This window comes from Urocampus carinirostris, chromosome 11 (assembly GCF_059441175.1).
Source record: "Urocampus carinirostris isolate Australia breed hairy pipefish chromosome 11, RoL_Ucar_1.0, whole genome shotgun sequence".
Classification (NCBI taxonomy): domain Eukaryota; kingdom Metazoa; phylum Chordata; class Actinopteri; order Syngnathiformes; family Syngnathidae; genus Urocampus; species Urocampus carinirostris.
Window position 1 is genome coordinate 34,247,694 of NC_142359.1, and position 18,177 is coordinate 34,265,870.

At 41.5% G+C, this 18,177-nt stretch overlaps 2 protein-coding genes across 7 annotated transcripts in view; one reads left to right on the forward strand and one right to left on the reverse strand.

The window, feature by feature from the left end:
- Positions 1 to 7,680, forward strand: part of acap1 (ArfGAP with coiled-coil, ankyrin repeat and PH domains 1) — a 30,048-nt gene extending 22,368 nt beyond the window's left edge. For 2 of the 4 annotated variants that reach the window (XM_088348720.1, XM_088348722.1), the window contains exons 18-21: positions 1,289 to 1,464; positions 1,532 to 1,641; positions 5,774 to 5,884; positions 5,954 to 6,490. In XM_088348720.1, the coding sequence (XP_088204846.1) occupies positions 1,289 to 1,464; positions 1,532 to 1,641; positions 5,774 to 5,884; positions 5,954 to 6,137 (581 nt within the window). In that variant the 3' untranslated portion in view covers positions 6,138 to 6,490. Of the gene's footprint in view, positions 1 to 1,288; positions 1,465 to 1,531; positions 1,642 to 5,773; positions 5,885 to 5,953; positions 6,563 to 7,455 lie in introns of those variants that run through there. The other 2 variants (XM_088348719.1, XM_088348721.1) reach the window with 2 other exon arrangements.
- On the reverse strand, positions 7,598 to 17,712 carry slc16a13 (solute carrier family 16 member 13). 3 transcript variants are annotated; one of them, XM_088348725.1, is made up of 7 exons: positions 17,405 to 17,712; positions 14,752 to 15,133; positions 14,258 to 14,401; positions 11,337 to 11,584; positions 10,442 to 10,536; positions 10,005 to 10,369; positions 7,598 to 8,530 (listed from the first exon to the last, which is right to left on the reverse strand). In XM_088348725.1, exons 2-7 carry the CDS (start codon positions 14,984 to 14,986, stop codon positions 8,319 to 8,321), a joined length of 1,299 nt encoding a protein of 432 aa, XP_088204851.1. In that variant the 5' UTR covers positions 14,987 to 15,133; positions 17,405 to 17,712; the 3' UTR covers positions 7,598 to 8,318. The 3 variants fall into 3 exon arrangements, with proteins under 3 accessions (XP_088204851.1, XP_088204849.1, XP_088204850.1); XM_088348723.1 differs by having other exon boundaries at positions 10,005 to 10,536; XM_088348724.1 differs by having other exon boundaries at positions 10,005 to 10,536; positions 17,352 to 17,712.
- Positions 17,713 to 18,177: the final 465 nt, after the last annotated feature.

Here is an 18,177-nt window from a genome sequence, read left to right on the forward strand (position 1 = left end):
AGCCATATACTCATTAGTTCATGGACACACCAATGCATCCTTGGGAAAGAACTGGCTAGATTTTTGGGGATCATCTTGAGAATATTACAATGCCGCCTCACAAAGTTTTCAGACTTCTAATGGAAGGTTGTATATAGTGGTTTGCAGTAATATTGCCGCAACATATGGCTCACTCATAAGGAGAAACCCCAAAAAATAGTCTTTTGTGATATTTCTTTCATTTTTAAAGCACACTGGCGGATGGAATTCCAATTACAGTATGGGCTAGGGTTGCACAAAAAAATAAATACCATATTCGTGCATTGATTGATCAATGGGAATTTATCATTGTTGACAATTGTACATAACATGTAACACTAAATGCAACAGGCATTGAAGAGGGTAGCACGCTGAATCTTATCCACCAGACTACTAGGAATACAGACGACAAATGGAAAGGCATTGGGTTTTATCTCATTACACTATTTTTAGATATGTCATTTAATTGTTGATGTTATTATTTGGCCATGCCATGAAAATATTGTCAGACATTTAACCTATCCATTGTACACCAAATTCTGGGACCCACTGAAATACAGTATTGTATCACCGAATCGCAAATTCTTTACGTAGCGCACGAGATTCTGAACTGAATGAAGAGAAAGGCATTGTTGGAAGTAATTTGGTCGTTCTGAACCGAATGAAGGAACATTGTGGGAAGTCATTCGGTCATAGTGGAAGATATGAATTAACACATATTCTAAATGTTTGTGACTTACTATGCTTAGTTTGAGTTGAGAAAAAGTGAAACAATATCTCATACCGATTTTTAATCATTTCCGTTTTCTCAATTCTCTAACATATCTTGTACAGCGACTAGAAATCGTGTGATCATGAGATAAGATCTCAAGCATTTTCATGTGTTGTCTTTACCATTAGTGGTCAAGTGGATAGGAATGCGCTCTCCCTGCCGTGATCCATGTTCAATTCCTGTTGTATCCAATGTTATGCATTTGTGGTTAGCCATATCAACTGATCTGTAATTGCACAAATATAAAAACACATTTCCAATTTTGTGCACATGTAAGATTATAAGGCTCGCGTTCAAATTTCTGGCCAGTTTTTTTTTTTTGGGGTGTGTCTTATAGGAAAATACGGTACATGGATTTATCTTGGGGATACTGAAATCTTTACCTTGTTTTCCAGATGGATGTATTCACCTTGCTCACAATATAGTTTAGTAATGTCAGTCCCAAAAAGTAGTTATAAAAAGATCAATGGAGCTGTGATTATTTTTTTCTAACTATAGATAGGAATGAAGAAGAGGAGGATCTGAGTTTCCTCCACCCCGGGGCCTTGCTCTATCGCTCAGCTGCTCTTCGGAATTTCCCCGTCATGGCAGATGCGCTGGCCCACGGCGCCAGCGTCAACTGGGTCAATGTGGCCGAGGAATCCTCCACACCGCTCATCCAGGCCGTCTCAGTGGTTAGGTTTCTTCCGTCACCTGACGTGGTATCGGCCGCCAGCTTCTAAGTTGCTCCTCTTTGACCAGAATGCCCTTGCGGCTTGCGAATTCCTGCTACAAAATGGCGCTGACGTCAACCAGGCAGATAGAAACGGGAGGGGTCCGCTTCATCACGCCACCGTCCTGGGTCACACGGGGTACGGACACACACAAGCCAAGTATTAGCCCATAAACATGATAACAGCTTGATCACCATCCTCACGTGTGCAAAAGGCAAGACAAACAAGCTTTTGTGTTGACGAAGTGAATGAGTCTGTGCCTTAGGATCACAACAACTCACGGAATCCAACCCTACTTTTCTCAAGTTGATCAGGCCAAAGCAATAGAACAGGCATCTTAAACATACATTGGATGATTTATTCCGACCCGCCATAGATTTCTCAAGTATGTCAAAATAGAAGCATGTCTCAAGGTAATTTCTATCTAAAGTTATTATTTTTTAAAGCACCAGTGTGTAATATTTGACCCTTAGATGGTACTGTGTGTTCTGGTGCAAGCGAGGGCCATTGCGACAAAGCACAATGTGGCAGCTGGCGACATGGCGGCAACCTAAGTGTGGATTCCGCTGTGTAAAAGAAATACACCTTTCTCAACCTATGATACACACTGTCCTTTTAAATAACTGCAAACTATGCCCTCTTCCGCCGCTAGAGGGCAGTGTTGAATTTGTATAGCGTTGTGAGTTGGTTCATGCATAAAACTCCATACACTCAGCTTTTAAAATAATCCAGTTAATTAATACACTCAATGCCAAACGTGAAAATTATTTTTCATCATTATTTGTGAATACATTTGTTGTGTTCAGAAAGGATCCCATGTCATTTTGATTATAATGTGAAGGGTAAGGTTATTAATGTAGTCTGGATGATAAAACATAACACTGAAAAACAAAGCTAAAGAATTTGGAATTAATTCTTTTACTAATCTGGGCCGCTTCAGAATATAAAGTCTGGATCCAGCCCAAGGGCTAAACTGAGTTTGACATCCCTGCAATAGAGCATAATAGTCAATAGCACGTGTCGGGAACCTATGTCTCACAAGCCGTATATGTCTCTGAGTACATCTGGCTTGGAGATAAAATAGAACGCGGGCAATTATTCACAGTGCTGTTAAATGCAGAGCTATATGTAGCACTTCAGAAGCCAATATGACACTAACTGGTAACAGGGTTCAGTCCATTATATATTGGCCACAGTCTCCACTGCAGTTTGCAGTCAAGGTCTCACACCAACAGGTCCCGTTATTGCTCTTAATTGCAAAATAATCCTCATATATGTTCATTGTTGAGACACTTTATGATGAAAAGCCATAGAACAAACTGTAAACATCCAAAAGCTATAACAAAGCGCCTAGAGGAATTTGATTGGGTGAGTGGTAGGATCGGGTGGAGCTATTCACATAGCGCACACATTCCTTCTCCTCGCCCTGAGCTGTCTGCAATGAAGGTAAATGCGATTGTATCACAGTTTGCAATAATTTGTGACATTTTTACAAAAGAACTGTGCTCCTTCTTTTTTAAAAACATCATTTAGGACAAGAATGTGCCTCATCACTAAAGAGACAGTGTGTAGTATTTAGTGACTTCTAGTGGTGCAAAAGACTTTCATTCAATTAAAAAAAAAAATACCTAAAAAAAATACTTAAAATATCATATTAATGTTAATTTTGCTAAAAGAAAAATCATAGGTCGTAGGTATTTCTTTTAATAGTGAAATCCCTTCCTTGGTTACCGCCACGTTTGTCTGCTATGTAGTTGCTTGCTGTGGCACTGGTTTTCGTTCACATTAGACAACGTGCCATCTAGTGGTCAAATTCTACACACTGGGGCCTTCAGTAACTGTGGGAGGGGGGTGAATTCTAACCTTGAGGTAGATTCATATTGATATGGGACACAGGCTAAGGCATTACAGTATTATTAGTTCATAGATTCTATCAAACAACATCAAACATCTCATCTCATCAGCCGTACCGCTTATCCTCAGTAGGGTCACGGGGGTGCTGGAGCCCATCCCAGCAATCATCGGGCAGTGGGCAGGGGACACCCTGAACTGGTTGCCGGCCAATCGCAGGGAACACGGGGACAGACAACTCATTCGCTCATTCACACCTAGGGACAATTTGGACCGGCTAATTCACCTGAAATGCATGTTTTTGGAACGTGGGAGGAAACCGGAGTGCCCGGAGGAAACCCACACAAGCACGGGGAGAAGATACAAACTCCGCACAGGAAGTCTGGAGCTGGATTTGAACCCACGACAGGTTCCCATGACATGAACTGTGCCACACAAGCGCTAACCACTGCGCCGCCGTGCTGCCCAACATCAAACATCTCATTGTGAAAAAAAAAATGTACTGACGAATTAGCTTTTGTCTGGAGAGCAAGTTTGGTTGTTTTGTTGATTTTTTTCTTAAAATATATGATGAGCCTCTTCGGTTTAAACATTTTCCCGACCCCTGGTCAATAGGATAAATTGACACATTTTGGGTGTGGGATTGTCCAAGAGCTTATGTAGAGGTGTATTTTTTTCCTCCTCTCCATTTCAATGGAGAGCTCAAATTCATACATGCGATAGCACTTGTTTTCAGCCTATCAGAACGACAGACTCTTATTTGCCCAAGATGGACGATTTCTTTGCATCAAAAACAATGCACATGTGATCCACACGCTTGTACAGTGTCTTGTCTCAAAATGGTTCGACGATGTATATGGGGCACTTGTAATGTAGATCGCTTAAGTCTTAAGTTCCCTGTCACGAGAATTGGCTTGTACCCACATCTCGCATCGCCTATGTTTGACAGGCTGTTTGTTGCCTTTTTGTATAAAGTCTTAAAATGACCCGACACATTATTGTTATTGTATGTAAAATCAACCATCAAGATGAATACCAATACAGCCAACCCCCGTTTAACGCTTACATTCACAGTAATATGTTATGAAAATCAAATGACATATCTAAAACTCATGAAGGTCTGTTAGAAGGAAAAACAAGTGTACATAGCCTGCTTTACATTTGCAGTAGGAATCCATCAGAGCTGACAGATTGATGCGGGGCTTCTGACTTCCTGATAGATCGCCAACATTTTCATCCACTCTTACAAAGTTAGCGTCTTTGGACACCTTGATGCCATGAATATAACTCTGCAAATAATAATTGAGACCAATGTTCCCTCTAATTTTCCACGGGTCTGAGCGTTCACACAAAGTCTGTGAGCAACGCTTGAAACAACAGTGAGCAACCATAATCCCAAGTGTGGCAAGATAATTAATTATCAAACATGTCCTAAACTTGACATCAAGTTACATTTTGCTGAGTTTCCGGCTATGCAAAATTATTTTTCTCTTTTGAATGAATTGACTCATGTACTATTGCAAAGGTTGTACGGCCTACAAACGTCGTTTGTTCTTACAATTCTTTCACAAGATATCCATTTCTTTTTATTTCCTGATATATTTTGTCGCATAATATTAACACTTTTAGGGGCTTATTTAGTCGGTTGTAAGATACAGAACTGTACTTAATCCCATTTTTAGTGGAAGTACAATGTTGGCAACAATATTCACTTGATATAATTGGAAATTATTTAAATGCAAAATAAACTTTTTCTTCTTTTTTCCGTGTTTTTTTCTTTTTTTTTTAATTCCTTTAAAAAAATTCATTTGGTTTTATTTTTTCTGAGCTGTTACTTTTTTCTTTTTGTTCTCTATTTACTTTTTTCCAATATTTCTTTCTTTTCTTTTTTTCTGGCTTTTTTCTAATTTTTGCCTTATTTTTTTCTCTTCCTTTTTTCTCAGCTTTTCACTACTTTTTTATTTTGGTATTTTTTTCTTTTTTGTTCTATTTCCCCCCTTCCTTTAAGTCATTTTGTGCATAATTTTACATAATATTTGGTCATGTTGGGATTAAAGAAGCAAAAACAACCTGAAGAGCCGTTTAGGACCCTTGTCCGCTGGCTAGATTTTATTGTGCACCGAGAATGTGCGAGCTGTGCGCAATTGCGCACGCGCGCAGTTTAGAGGGAACACTGATTGAGACCCTTTTCTACTGACTTTAGATAGAAGTCTACATAATCTGGAAGAAATGATACGGCTATGCTATCAGTAATATCGACTAAAGAATCGCTCGCTGTTGTTTTTTCGACCGCCATGTTTGCTCCACTTATAATACATGGGATACTGTAACTATGGTGGACGTGTCTTAGCACTCCCTGTCAGATGTATGAATTTGATTTTCTAAGCGAACGACATTGTGCGGTTGTATGTGTTCTCAGGCTAGTGTGTCTCTTCTTGAAACGAGGGGCAGACTATAAAGCCAAGGACAAAAACCAGAAGGACCCCATCACGATCGCTGTGGAAAATGCCAACGCCGACATTGTCACTCTGTGAGTGTTGCCAACAAACCTGCCCGAACGGCTAACACCTCAAGCTTGAATGCTAGTTTTGTTCTACAGACTGCGGATCGCTAAGATGAACAGAGAGATGCAAGAGATGGACGGATCCCTGGGAAAAGGTCTCTCGAAGGGCCCTTCGGCCGGGAATGCTGGGACGGGGAGTGGGCGGGGCCAAACCAGGAAGAGCCTTCAGGCTCTGAAAAGCCAAAGAAGTGGATGGGCTCTGGGAGGACTAAATGATTAAGTCACATCGGTTTTATAGGATTTGGCACATTTATGGTTCTACATTTCAAAAGCTTTGGTTCGACAGTGTGGCCTTGTTTTCCAGCGTCATGCAATCTCTTACCATTGGAAATCTCTTTTGGACATGAAAAGCTTTTGAGTCAGTACCAAATACGCTGCCTGGAAGCAAAAGGACAGGACAAAGGGCTTTTAATCATCAAGTCATTTTTCATCTTTGCACATTTTTCACTTTGAAAATATGACTGGCCACAAAGTCACCGTATTGTTGCCATTTATGCTTGCTTCCTGGACCTTATTTTGTTGTTAAGATTCTGTTTGTGAGCGCTTTTGTTCAATAACATGCTCTCAAAAATACTCCGCTGCTCAGCATTTTGACTACGTCTCTTAACAGCTTGTCAGCGCGTCCTACCTGCTGCCAACTTCCAGGTAAAGTCGAGTGCGCATGCATTCTGCTTCCTCGCTCCTGCTTCCAAGCTGACCCCATTCACACTCCAAAGGGGACTTCGAACTATTTCCCGATCCTCTTGCCATTTATTTATTTTTGAGTCATCAGTGCAACAATGGAAATTATGTGTATTTTTTAAAGGGCTTGGCCGAAGTTGGTCCGATGCTCTCTGGATAAGAATGGAACATTTTGACAAGGCAATGAAGGACTCTCCTTTTTATCTGGTTTGAATGAAGATATGTCATGTGTGATGCAGTGATTTTTCTTCTGTCATTTTTTGGAGGAAATTTGATTTCCCTGGAAGGGAGGAGTGAGGTGGATTTTAATAAGACATACATATATTCAAGCAACACTGCCACCATTGCGCAAGGCGCCCTGCCTTTTCTGGACATGAATTTGAGACAGGACACTTCAAACTGCCACCTGAGGAACGTGAACCTTTGTTTACTGTGAGATCAGAGTCCTGGTAGTGTGCGTCGCTGTTGCAAGGCTGGAGCCATGTAGTTCTCACAAGAAGAACAAGGCCTTGTGGATGACCTTGCAATATTTATTCAATAATCCTTCATTCAATCAAACAAAAAATGAACATTTCATTGCCTAGCCAATGTGTGTGATATTTATCTGAAGAGGATCGGACCAACTGCCGACAAGCTCTTTAAAAATACACTTCAGGAACGCTAGTCATTGTTTTCCCACCCAAAACCTTGTGCTATATTGACATCTTGAACTTGGTGGTGGTGGTGGTGGCTTCGAGCTCGGTCTTTTTTGCGCGTCTTTATCCGACAGCGGCATCTTTTAGAATAGATGATGATTGCATCATGATTACACATTTCTATCAAGTGTACTTGTGAATTTTTGCTTTTGTGTCGCACAGGTGACGAGACCTACCACCACATCTTCAGAGATTTCTCGCACATGGCTTCCAACCACCCGGAGAAGCTCACACGTAGCAGTTCAGACCACACTCCATGAAATATATTTTTAATATATCTTCATCAAAAAAAATATTACAACAGTAAATGTAATGATTTATTAATGGAGTGATGTCAATCAATAAAGTTTGTCTCCAGTTACCACCTGTTTTCCTGTGGAACTCTTACATGGTTTGGACTGTATTTTATTCAGGGCCTAGATAAGCTTTCGTCTCTCCTGTGTACTAAAATTCTGATGTTGCACTTGCGCATATGTTAGCAACAGACATGTGCTGCCACTTGCAATACCAGCACTGCAAAAAAAACCATGATCTTATAAATGTTACCAAGACTCTGTTTGAATTTAATAATGGTGCAAAGTAGGTCATGCCTCTCCGACCTTCACCCAAGGCTTATGAATGCCAGTTACACAAGTCAACGCAAAGCTTGCCGGTGGAAAAGCGCAACAATTCATCTAAATGTTAAAAGAGTACATGCTAAAACGGATTGTAGTTAGCATAATAAGTACTCTTTGGTCGTCAGTAGATTTGTTACATCATTTTCACAGCTTTTCACAGTGGACAAAATCATCGATTCTCATATCAAAGATTAAGAAACACTACATTGCAGCAAGCTGCAAATATGATCATAAATAAGACAAAATCCCATAAGAGCCTGGGAAGGCCCTCTAATGGACACAAAAATAATAAATGAAATCACAAAATTACTATCAAATGCAATTACTGCAAAAATTCTGCTGTAAAATTCAGGTTGATCTTCTGCCAAGCCCAATACTGAATTGTCCCAGACCAGGCACTGGCCTCATTCAGGGACGGCGGTTTTCAGGGGGCAACTCTGTCATCTGCTGCGAGCCTGAGCTGAGACGCTGTTTCTCTGTGTCGCTTGCTACTAGCGGTGGCGGTTCTTTGCAGGAGAAAAAGTGCGGCAGTGTGGCCAAGGTGAGCGAGCCCAGGAGGAGAAAAGAGCCAGACACCACAAAGGAGGCCGTGTAGTTACCTGTGATGTCTCTGAGCAGCCCTGGGAGCATCACACCGAAAAAACATTGGTTAAAACAATAAACTGTACCGTTAAACTTGCGAGAGAAATATATGTGTTGCCAGTAAAATGTATTATCCTGGTCTTCCCTGAAACCACCTCTCACTCTTGTGAGTGTGCTTGTGTAGGAATTTATGATTTAGACCACAACTCTACACAACTGTAGAACATTCAACGTTGGGTCAGAATTAAGTTTTGCAATGTCAAAGAAAATGATGAAACAATGTCAAACACATGCCTTAAATCCCATGGTAGTTCTATTTCAATTTTTCAAAGTGAAAGAATTGTGGCACTGGGTGTGAAGTGGGGGTGTGGTGTTATCTCGCACTTGCAAAAACAAAGCGACCGTCCGGGTTGCGTTGACGATCAGGCCCCAGGAGGCCGGCCAGCTTTGTGGGAGGGTGACGCAAACACCCGCAATTGCATTCTGTGAAAACCAGTAAGCCAACAAGAAGGTTGAGCTGAGAAAGAGCTCAAAAACGTTTCTTTTGAAGCCATCGAAGAGGCAAGAGGTCTGGCCTACAAGAAATAAAGAGTTCTCAAGTGGCCAGCCAGACAGGTTCCAACTGAAAAAGCAGCAAAGGACTATGTCCTGGCCAGCAGGCATCAAAAAGTTAGGTTGGGGCAAGCAACTGTTATGGTCCCGACAGGGCTTCCATCTTTGCTCTACCACTGAGGACATCAAAACCGGCCTTCACTATCAGCGAACTGAGACCAAAGTCCATCTCATGGTCCTAGGTATTGATTGGTGTGTCTTGAGGTGAGTTATTTTAATGTACGATAATGCCCAGTTGCCTTAAGTTCTATCTGCAGTAAAAATTAAGTCAACCACGATGATTTTCTATCTAAATATTGTAACAGCCAAGATCCAACCTACTATCTTCCTTTGTTTTATTTACTTAACCTTGTTTAGCGTTCTATTCAAGTTTCTTCAGTAAGAGAATGTCCATAAATCCCAAATTGTGTGTCTTGATTAGAGTATATTGAATGATCAAAAACGGTGACAAGAATGTACTTAAAATTGCTGTGCAGACAATCTCTCTGATTACTGTCTCCCAAAAAAGGTTTTTCATCTGTTTTCTTGATATAATTATCTAAAAACATATGTAGTGCTCCCAAAAGGCGAGCCGAGTTTAAGAAAATAAACTTGTCTCTTCAATTTTCATGGTCAGTCGATTATTTGTCCAAATAATTTATTGACCACCCAATTTCACTACACAACCGAAGATAAAGATGTATTTTACCTAAGAGAAATTAAGGCACTCCCGAGCTATTTTTAAGAGAGGGGACTTGTGTCCCTTACTCTACCCCTAGGCTCTGCGGAGTATTGTGACATGCTTTGTTTCCTTGTGAACGCACATTAGAGTAAGGAGCAAAATAAATGGGAAAATGATTGGGAATGGGTGTGAACCGCAGAGATATTGTGTTATATTGTCTCATGGGTTCAGGTCATTACCTGAGAGCGGCGATCCCAGCAGTCCTGCACCACTCTCAATAAGCTGCAGCAAGCCGAGCGCACCCATCACACGCTCCGCTCCCGCCACTGAGGGCACCACCGTGAAGGCAAGCGAGGTCAGTGCCCCTGAGCAGAAGCCGTAGAGAAGCCCAACGGCCAGCAAGCCCGCGTAGGAGCCCGTCAGGGCGCTCACAGGCAGCAGGGCCATGAAGGAGCCAGCCAGCGCTGTCCAGGCACTCAGCAGGTGCACCAGCCGGAAGCGGCCAAGGTCTGAGAACCAGCCCGAGGCTACGCGGCCCAGTACGTCCGCCGCACCCGCTGCCGATGCCACGAAGGCTGCCTGGTACTCGGAGAACCCGGCGTGCCTGCTGAGGGCCACCAGGTGCACATAGGGAACAAAGTAGCCCACGTTGAGCAGCGAAATTGCGGCTGCATACGTCAGGTAAGGTCTCTCGCACAGCAGGGACAGTTCCAGGTAGGAGGCCACTCGCTGCAACAAATTGCCGCACGATCGCCCGCTCTCCTCAGCAGTCTGCAAAAAAGCCAATTCAGAGACGGCCCAGGTCATAAGTGGGCTAGGCACCTGCTTAGAGAGCTGCAACCACTAGGGCTCCCCCCTAAAACATAAATAATGAAGCAGATTGTGTTTGCAGTAAATAATTGGTATATTTTGTTACTTTTAGATGGCCTAGATAACTTTCAATATCCCACTTTGTCATGTGTCACTTTGAATATTTAGTGCAAAACAACCCCTGGCTGCTCTTGTAGTTGAATCTTGAACCATTTCACTTTATAAATCATGGGTAAAACATGCTTAGCTGCCCTGAGGTTTTGTGTATTGATTCTTGTATGCCCAGTAGGAAGTGTTGCTCACTTTGCCACATAATCATTTGAAAGACATTTTGCAAATGTGTTGTGTGCAGTGGCCTTATTCACCATTGATTAAAATCTAACTACAACAGAAACCTCTAGTATTTTAAGTGTATTCGTAATGACGGAGTAGAACATTGACTGGGTTGTAGTAAGCAGTCAAATGATCAATTAATAGGAGGGCCCCAAGGAAATTCACACAAGGACATGATTTGTCTGTGCAAGAAATTGGGAGAAGCCTCTAATTCAAAGACATATAGCCAAACGTATTAAAAGCATGAAAAACAGTTTGTGGTCATTTTATGAGCTTTTAATACAAGTGAGGGACAAAAACTGGGGTTGGCAACCCAAAACGTTGAAAGGTCCATATCGAAATCCAGCAAAATAAATAAATAAAATAAAAATAAAAAACATTCAAATTCCCCAAGATGACGCCGTAGCGCCACAATAGTCTATCGTTACCTTGTCAGGGGCCGGCCGGGAGCGGACGAGAGCCCCACAGGCGACGATATTGAGGCTGAGCCCTCCAAGAATAAGCAGGGCTCCCCTCCAGGCGTACGTTTCCACCAGAAACTGAAATAATGGATTAAAGGTGAAGGAAGCCAGGCCGATGCTGGAGAATGCCAAGCCCAGAGCTAAACTACGCCGCTGTTTGAAGCTCGCCATCACCGTGGCCACCATGGGTGTGAAGACCAGGCCCCAGCCCAAACCTGGTCCAAAACACCAGCAACAAATCACAATGGACCTTCACACAAATATGAATTTTCTCAGTCACTTATGCATAGTAAATTCTGGACTACAGAGTGCACCTGTTAAAAAGTGGCATGTGCAAATTGAATAAGAAAATCTCAATTTTGTCTCCGTACAAGCCGCACTGCATTTAAAGCAGGCTTGATTAACAGCCAAAAATGAACTCATTCACATCCATTACTTAAATGTAAAAAAATCAGATGAGTAACACATAGTGCCACAATTAATTAACCTTAAAATAACTTTAAAGAATTTGAAACTATTTTATCCTCTACCACCACCAGATCCTGGTTTAAGGTCATAACTGTAGCCTTAGTCAGCTCTTGTGTGAGCAAGAACATGCATTTTTTAGACACACTCGAATAAACTCTCCTTTTTTTCCATATATATTGGGGTTTATGTTGGTGTTTGACTTTACTAGAAGCAGGCCATTTCTTACCATTTTCAAGCTGCACAGACAAAAAGTACTGCTGGCATGAGTCACTCTCCGGCACTCTCCCATGGCCACTTTCCTTGAACCTAATGTGTTCTGCACTGAACCGCTCTGATAAAATTAGGATAATAGCAGGGAGGAAAATGGAAAATAAAGCTTAGAGGCCCTTTGAACTGATTTGGACATTGTAAACACATACCTAATATAGAAGTTGAAGATAGATATTCAACTTTAAACTTTTCAGGGACACCTCAAACGATGCACCCCATGTTAAATATAGTAGCACAGCAGTTACTATTCATTAAATTGGCATTAACATATACAAACACAAGTGAGACAAAATCAGTAAACATAAATACCCGGAATCTTTCTCTTGCGTATATGTTAATGCCACTTTACCTAAAATTATTGATTGATTGAGCGAGGTTGATTGTGAATAACAGCTGCAGACAAAGTCCAAAAACGAGTCTTAATTGTGGCCTTGTGTTACTTTCTTAGACATTTCCCCACTGAATCTGCCGGCCGATCTTACTCCAAAGAGACAGTGGGAATCTCTTTCATTCATTCGTGCGCATAACTAATTTGATAACGAGGAATTTGTCTACAGAAGGGAGTAACACTTACATGCACTTACATGCACTTCATTGACTTTCTTAATGTGATGTTCAGAGCACTTGGCAGAAATCGAAACGCTTCATTTTGATTAAACGGTCATATTCGTGGTCCACATTAGTTCTGAGCCAGTCGCCTGGGACGTGCCGCTTGATGAGGCAGGAAAAACTGACAGGGGTGCCGAAAGACACCAGAGCCGGGAAGATTTGAGGGAAGGGCCCTGTGCGCATTTGACGTCGCTGCCTACACCCTTGCAACATCCACCTCGCGCGGAAAAAAGAGGAAGCCACACTGTATTTAAAGGTATTCTTCAACAAGCGAAATGTGAGGAAATAGTAGTCTTTGTCATCCTGAGCTGTTACATCATCAAAGGAACACCAGCACCCAAGCAAGTCAGTCACTACATTGTCTTACATGTTAATAGATAGATAGATAGATAGATAGATAGATAGATAGATAGATAGATAGATAGATAGATAGATAGATAGATAGATAGATAGATAGATACTTTATTCATCCCCGAAGGGAAATTCACTTTTCCAGCAGCATCCCTAAGCTGAGAACAATCGAAAATAACTGAGAACAATCGAAAATAATAAGTAGATTAGTGTTCTGGTAGTTTTTGTGGAGAATCCCTGGGCATTGTGTCACAGGTGAATGCAGTATTGTACAACAAAGGGCGAGCAGCTAAAATGGGGCTAACTGGCAAAAAAAAAAAATCACAAAAAGAGCCGCCAACGGGGGTGTAACTGGAGCCGATAAAAAAAAGGCGGCTGCAGCTTCGGCGGAAAAATGCAAGGCTGGACAACCAAAAACCACACCGTGAGCAGCAAGGCTAACCAGGAACCAACAACGAAAAGCGGCAACAACTATGGCAACAAAGGCAAGATGACCTGGAATTAAACCAAGGGACACGGCAAAACCGGCGCTAACGCCAGGCTAGATAGCCAAACAATACACGGTGGGCAATGAGCGCAAACAAAACAGAAAAGCCCCTGGCAGCCCCTACGCTAACAGGGAACTACTTGAACAAAACATTCCCAAATGGGATGCACGTGGCAAAAAACAAACAAAAAGCCACACTCGCCCACGTTAAAGAAGGCAAAGGCAAACAAGGAACGCACGCTGTAACGGCGGCTTGTAAATTCATCCTATGCAGCTTTTGGAGGTCGGAGCAAACAACTCAGACAAAAAAGGTACGAGGCCTCCAGCTTTCTCCAAGCAGAAATGAGCGGTATAAAACCGATATTCACCACAATTGCTGTTTGTTTCAGAACCGCCTCACATGTTGTGTTAATGAGATTTACTATTTCGAAAGGGTTGTAATAATTCAATTATGTCACAGCTCAAGACAAAACAAGCCAAACGGGTCAACTTTGAGATTAAATTTATCAAGTCTTCTGGCGCGTGGAATATCTTGCAGCATATTTGCATGATTGTATGGACGAACACCGCATGTTCTATGCCTGATTGAAAAAAAGTTATGTTTGGGAATACCTTTAAAGCTGCAGTTCTTAAAATGTAGGAAAAAAGTAGCTGCTTGTAGTCCAGAATTTACAGTATATTACTAACACTTTGCTATTCGAACCAGAAATGAGGCCCATGGTGAGGTAGAGGTGAACCAAGCAGGTTGCCTGTGAAGCCAGGATGAAACCGAGGCTGGCCAGTAAGCCGCCAGTCATCACCACCAGACGCGTGTTGTAAGCATTGGACAGGGCAGCACCCAAAGGACCTGCCAGACATCACAGTGACTACTGTTAGATTATTAAAGTGTATCACTGAATATGTAGTCAATATGTAGTGCACGAGTTTCCCAGTTATTTTAGTTTTGTTATTTAATCAACACATCATAACTTTGAAAATCACATTTTTCATTTACTTGTAATAAATGCATCTTATGCTTATCCGTGTATTTTAATGAATTCACTTGCTGTATTCATATAATGTATTAATGTATCCATTCATTCAGTGGTTATACCTTCTCAACATTGTTATTGCAAGTGAAGAATGCGTGTGAGATGAGGTCAGTAAAGACAATTCAACTCACTTCGGGGCCCCCACAAGGCGAAGACCCCAACTCACTGAAGAATTGCTGTGCTGCCAGGCCGCTGGAGGAGATCCATGAGATGGCTTGCGCGCTCTCCTCAAAGTACTGCACCAGCTCCACAAAGAAGACTCCCAAGCCGCGCATGAGTCCGAACACCAGGCTGGTGCTGACGAAAAGGGCCCCGACCATCACCCAGCCTCGACAGCCACCCTCGCCCCAAGACTCTTCATCTCCCTTCCGTCTTTTGCCGTCCGCTTCGACTTTGGCCATCGCCAGTGAGACGGCAAAAAGTATTTTGGCTAGTAGCGTGTGTTGTTCGTATCGTGTCCCGGTGCCTAAACATTAACTCCCTAGGCTCCTCTGTGCTTAAGTGGGTTCATGACCTAGGACTGGAAACCAGCAATCCTAATTGATGGCCTGAGGAAAGAAATAGTTGAGTTAGACAGTTTGTAAAAAAGACATTTTATTCAAAAAGAAAGCTACATTGTGTCAAATGACCCAACTCTATTTTAAGATTAAAAATGCCTGGTGATCTGTGCAGCCCTTTGAGACTGACACTTTGTGATTAAGGGCTATACAAATAAACATGACTTGACTTGTTGTGTGCATATTAGATATTCGTCTATATGTATTTTGTGTCACAATCAGGGCTATCCCAGGATTTTTTCATTCAAATTTCCGACTTTTTAAGACCACATCCAAAGAAATTCAAGACCAATATTGAACTTATTTTGGCGGACGCCAAGCTGGGACGGACCCTGGCGCCTGACGCCACCTAAGCTGCGACAGCGGGGATTTTAAAGCGCCTACCACGCCGAAAGAATTGGGAAGGTATCAAGTACATGAAGTTTGGTTTGTAGGGTCAGCCGGACCATGCTGGCAACAAGGAGGGACTGGCCCCCACCAGGCCACAGCCAGGTTTGGACTAAGGATGGGACTGACACCTGAACATTTTGAAGGTGGGGTTTTACATTATTCATATGTTTTTTGTCAGCTAAAAATGTTGCGACACATAAAATGTAAAGTATTGCTCTTTCTTCATTTCTGTTTCGTATGGTAGATCAAAATGTAATGTGATCTCTGAATAAGTTGGTTAAAAAGAGTACCTTACACATTTGCGGGTGTAGCATTCATGTGTATGTATTTTTATTTATCGTTATTTGACAAACACAAGGATTTTTTATTATTTTATGTTGCATTCTGTTCTGTTGTACACTATTTTTTCTGTCAGTCCAAAATTTCAATATTTGTATATAGGAGATATTGTAAAAATTTGTTTTTTAAAAATCGGACTCATCGATTAATCAGGAGAATAATGGACCGATTCCTCGCCTATTAAAATACTGGTTAGGTGCAGCCCTACAATTTAATTGTATTCATTGTATTTTGCTTATTATCAAAACCAAATTTGTTTTAAAATGTGATTCTTACGACTTGAAGGCGCTAAATGATACGCACTGTCCCTTAAACACTTATCTATACCTGTCAACCTCCACGGCTCCATGCCCTTAAAAATTGTCGTATTTTCCCTTAAAAAATACAAAATAATCTTACACCATGTATTTTTTTTCAAACGTGTTTATTTATGTAGTTTAACGTGTTATATTGTACATGTGTTTAGTTATATCATATATATTGTTAATTAACCTTTTGTTGTGAGATCCTGAGTTGCTCGACATGAATGAGGTCTATTATAAAAAAAAGTTCAAAAAATAAGAAGCCTGGACGTTCACTGTAGAAGGAAAAAATAAATGCAAATATAATTAAGTAGAATAATACATTTTCTTATTCAAATTATAAATTCATTTTCTGCATTAAATTATTGTTGGTAATATACTGATTAAAGGGATAACCACAAACCTGTCTTTTTCATTTTCTTATTTTATACTTCCTTTTTTCTTAACTTCTTTATACAACATAATAATTCGTAATATAATGCATCAAAGCAAGTGAGCCGTTAATGAGTTGAGCCGAAAAAGCCGGTTCTCTAAAAAGAGACGGACTTCCTTTCACTACATCAAACCGCTAGCTTCGTTTGCAATGAAAAAAAAAAACAATACCGAGATAGAGGCTTCCGCGGAGAACTGGTTTGACTTGATTGATTTGCTGTTTAGTGATAGTCGGTGTATACCGGATGGTACCCATAATTGACAAATTTGGGTTTTTCCATACAGATTTTCTCGTACGTCTTAAAATGCATAATAAACGTACTTTGTACGGCAAACCCATACAGGTTGACAGGTATGCTTATCATTTTTCTGGTCATGTCACAAGCTCTGCAGGGGCAGATAATTATTGACCAAAAACTAAAACATTAATTTCTGATGTAAGCGAGACGAGAAACATGTCGAAGCAGAAGTCATTTCGACAGCACAAACGTTAAACATTTTAACGGAATACATCGTTTTCTCGAGCGTTTATCAGTAGCATATACGGTAATCGGAAATACACGAAAATACAAGAAAACATTTTTATTAAATCTTCAGTTTACGTCAACGGCGTACGCCATACCGTTAACTACGCAAATAACCCACAACTGACGTGGCGCGTGCGCAATAACACGTTGATCAATTCCCCCTCAAATCGAAAAAAAAAACACAGCAAAACTCAACAAAACGTTGTAGTTTAACAAGACCTGCTCGAGCAAGAATGAAATGATCGCATCGCAGCGTTAGTCGTGCAAATAACCTCATTCGTCCCGCCGCACGTGAATGATCCCGGGGAACCTGTTGGTGAATAAAGGCAAGCCGAAGCAAGCAGTCAGCGTCAGCAACACTTCGGACTTCGAACCCTTTTTGCATTCCGCTGCTTCTGTTCTGATTGGAGAGGTGCAAATAGTAAAAGCACATAACGGCCGGTGCAGGTGTCGGCTGCATTTGAACGCTCCATATGAAGGTGACACTTTTACGCAGCCCGTGGGGGCTGCACTGCGCGGAGGGGGTTGGGTCGCATGCAGGTCAATATTTACATTTAGTTGACGTACTTTGTAAAACTTCATGCAGTCCATACAGGACCAGCCTAAACCTTCATGGAGCCCTATGCAAAATTATTGGCTCTCGGAGTCACAAGTAGACCGGCATTTTCCGAGCGCAGACTCCGTGCAGGAAAATAGGGGGAAATCAGATCAGAGAGATAAGAGGGTGCAAGTCCATGCAAACATGTATATGTTAATAAGAGAACCTTAAAGTCACATCTTAAGTGGATTGGGAGCCAGTGCAAGTTGGACAAGACAGGAGTAATATGCTCAAACTTTTTGGTCTTAGTCAAAACTCTAGCTGCCGCATTCTGAACCAGCTGCAAACCTTTAATGCTAGACATCGGGAGACCAGAAAGCAATACATTACAGTAATCAAGCCGAGAAGTAATAAACGCATGAATTAAAACCTCTGCATCTGATTGGGACGGCATCGAACGAATCTTCGCAATATTACGGAGGTGGTAGAAAGCTATTCTAGTAATAT

What these genes read in the sequence shown, in the direction of transcription:
- slc16a13 (XM_088348723.1), bottom strand. Translation starts at nt 14,986, where the DNA reads ATGGCCAAAGTCGAAGCGGACGGCAAAAGACGGAAGGGAGATGAAGAG. An exon ending in GGCAGCACAGCAATTCTTCA is followed by an intron (nt 14,402 to 14,751) that starts GTGAGTTGGGGT and finishes GATGTCTGGCAG; the next exon opens with GTCCTTTGGGTGCTGCCCTG. An exon ending in CACCATGGGCCTCATTTCTG is followed by an intron (nt 11,585 to 14,257) that starts GTTCGAATAGCA and finishes GTTTTGGACCAG; the next exon opens with GTTTGGGCTGGGGCCTGGTC.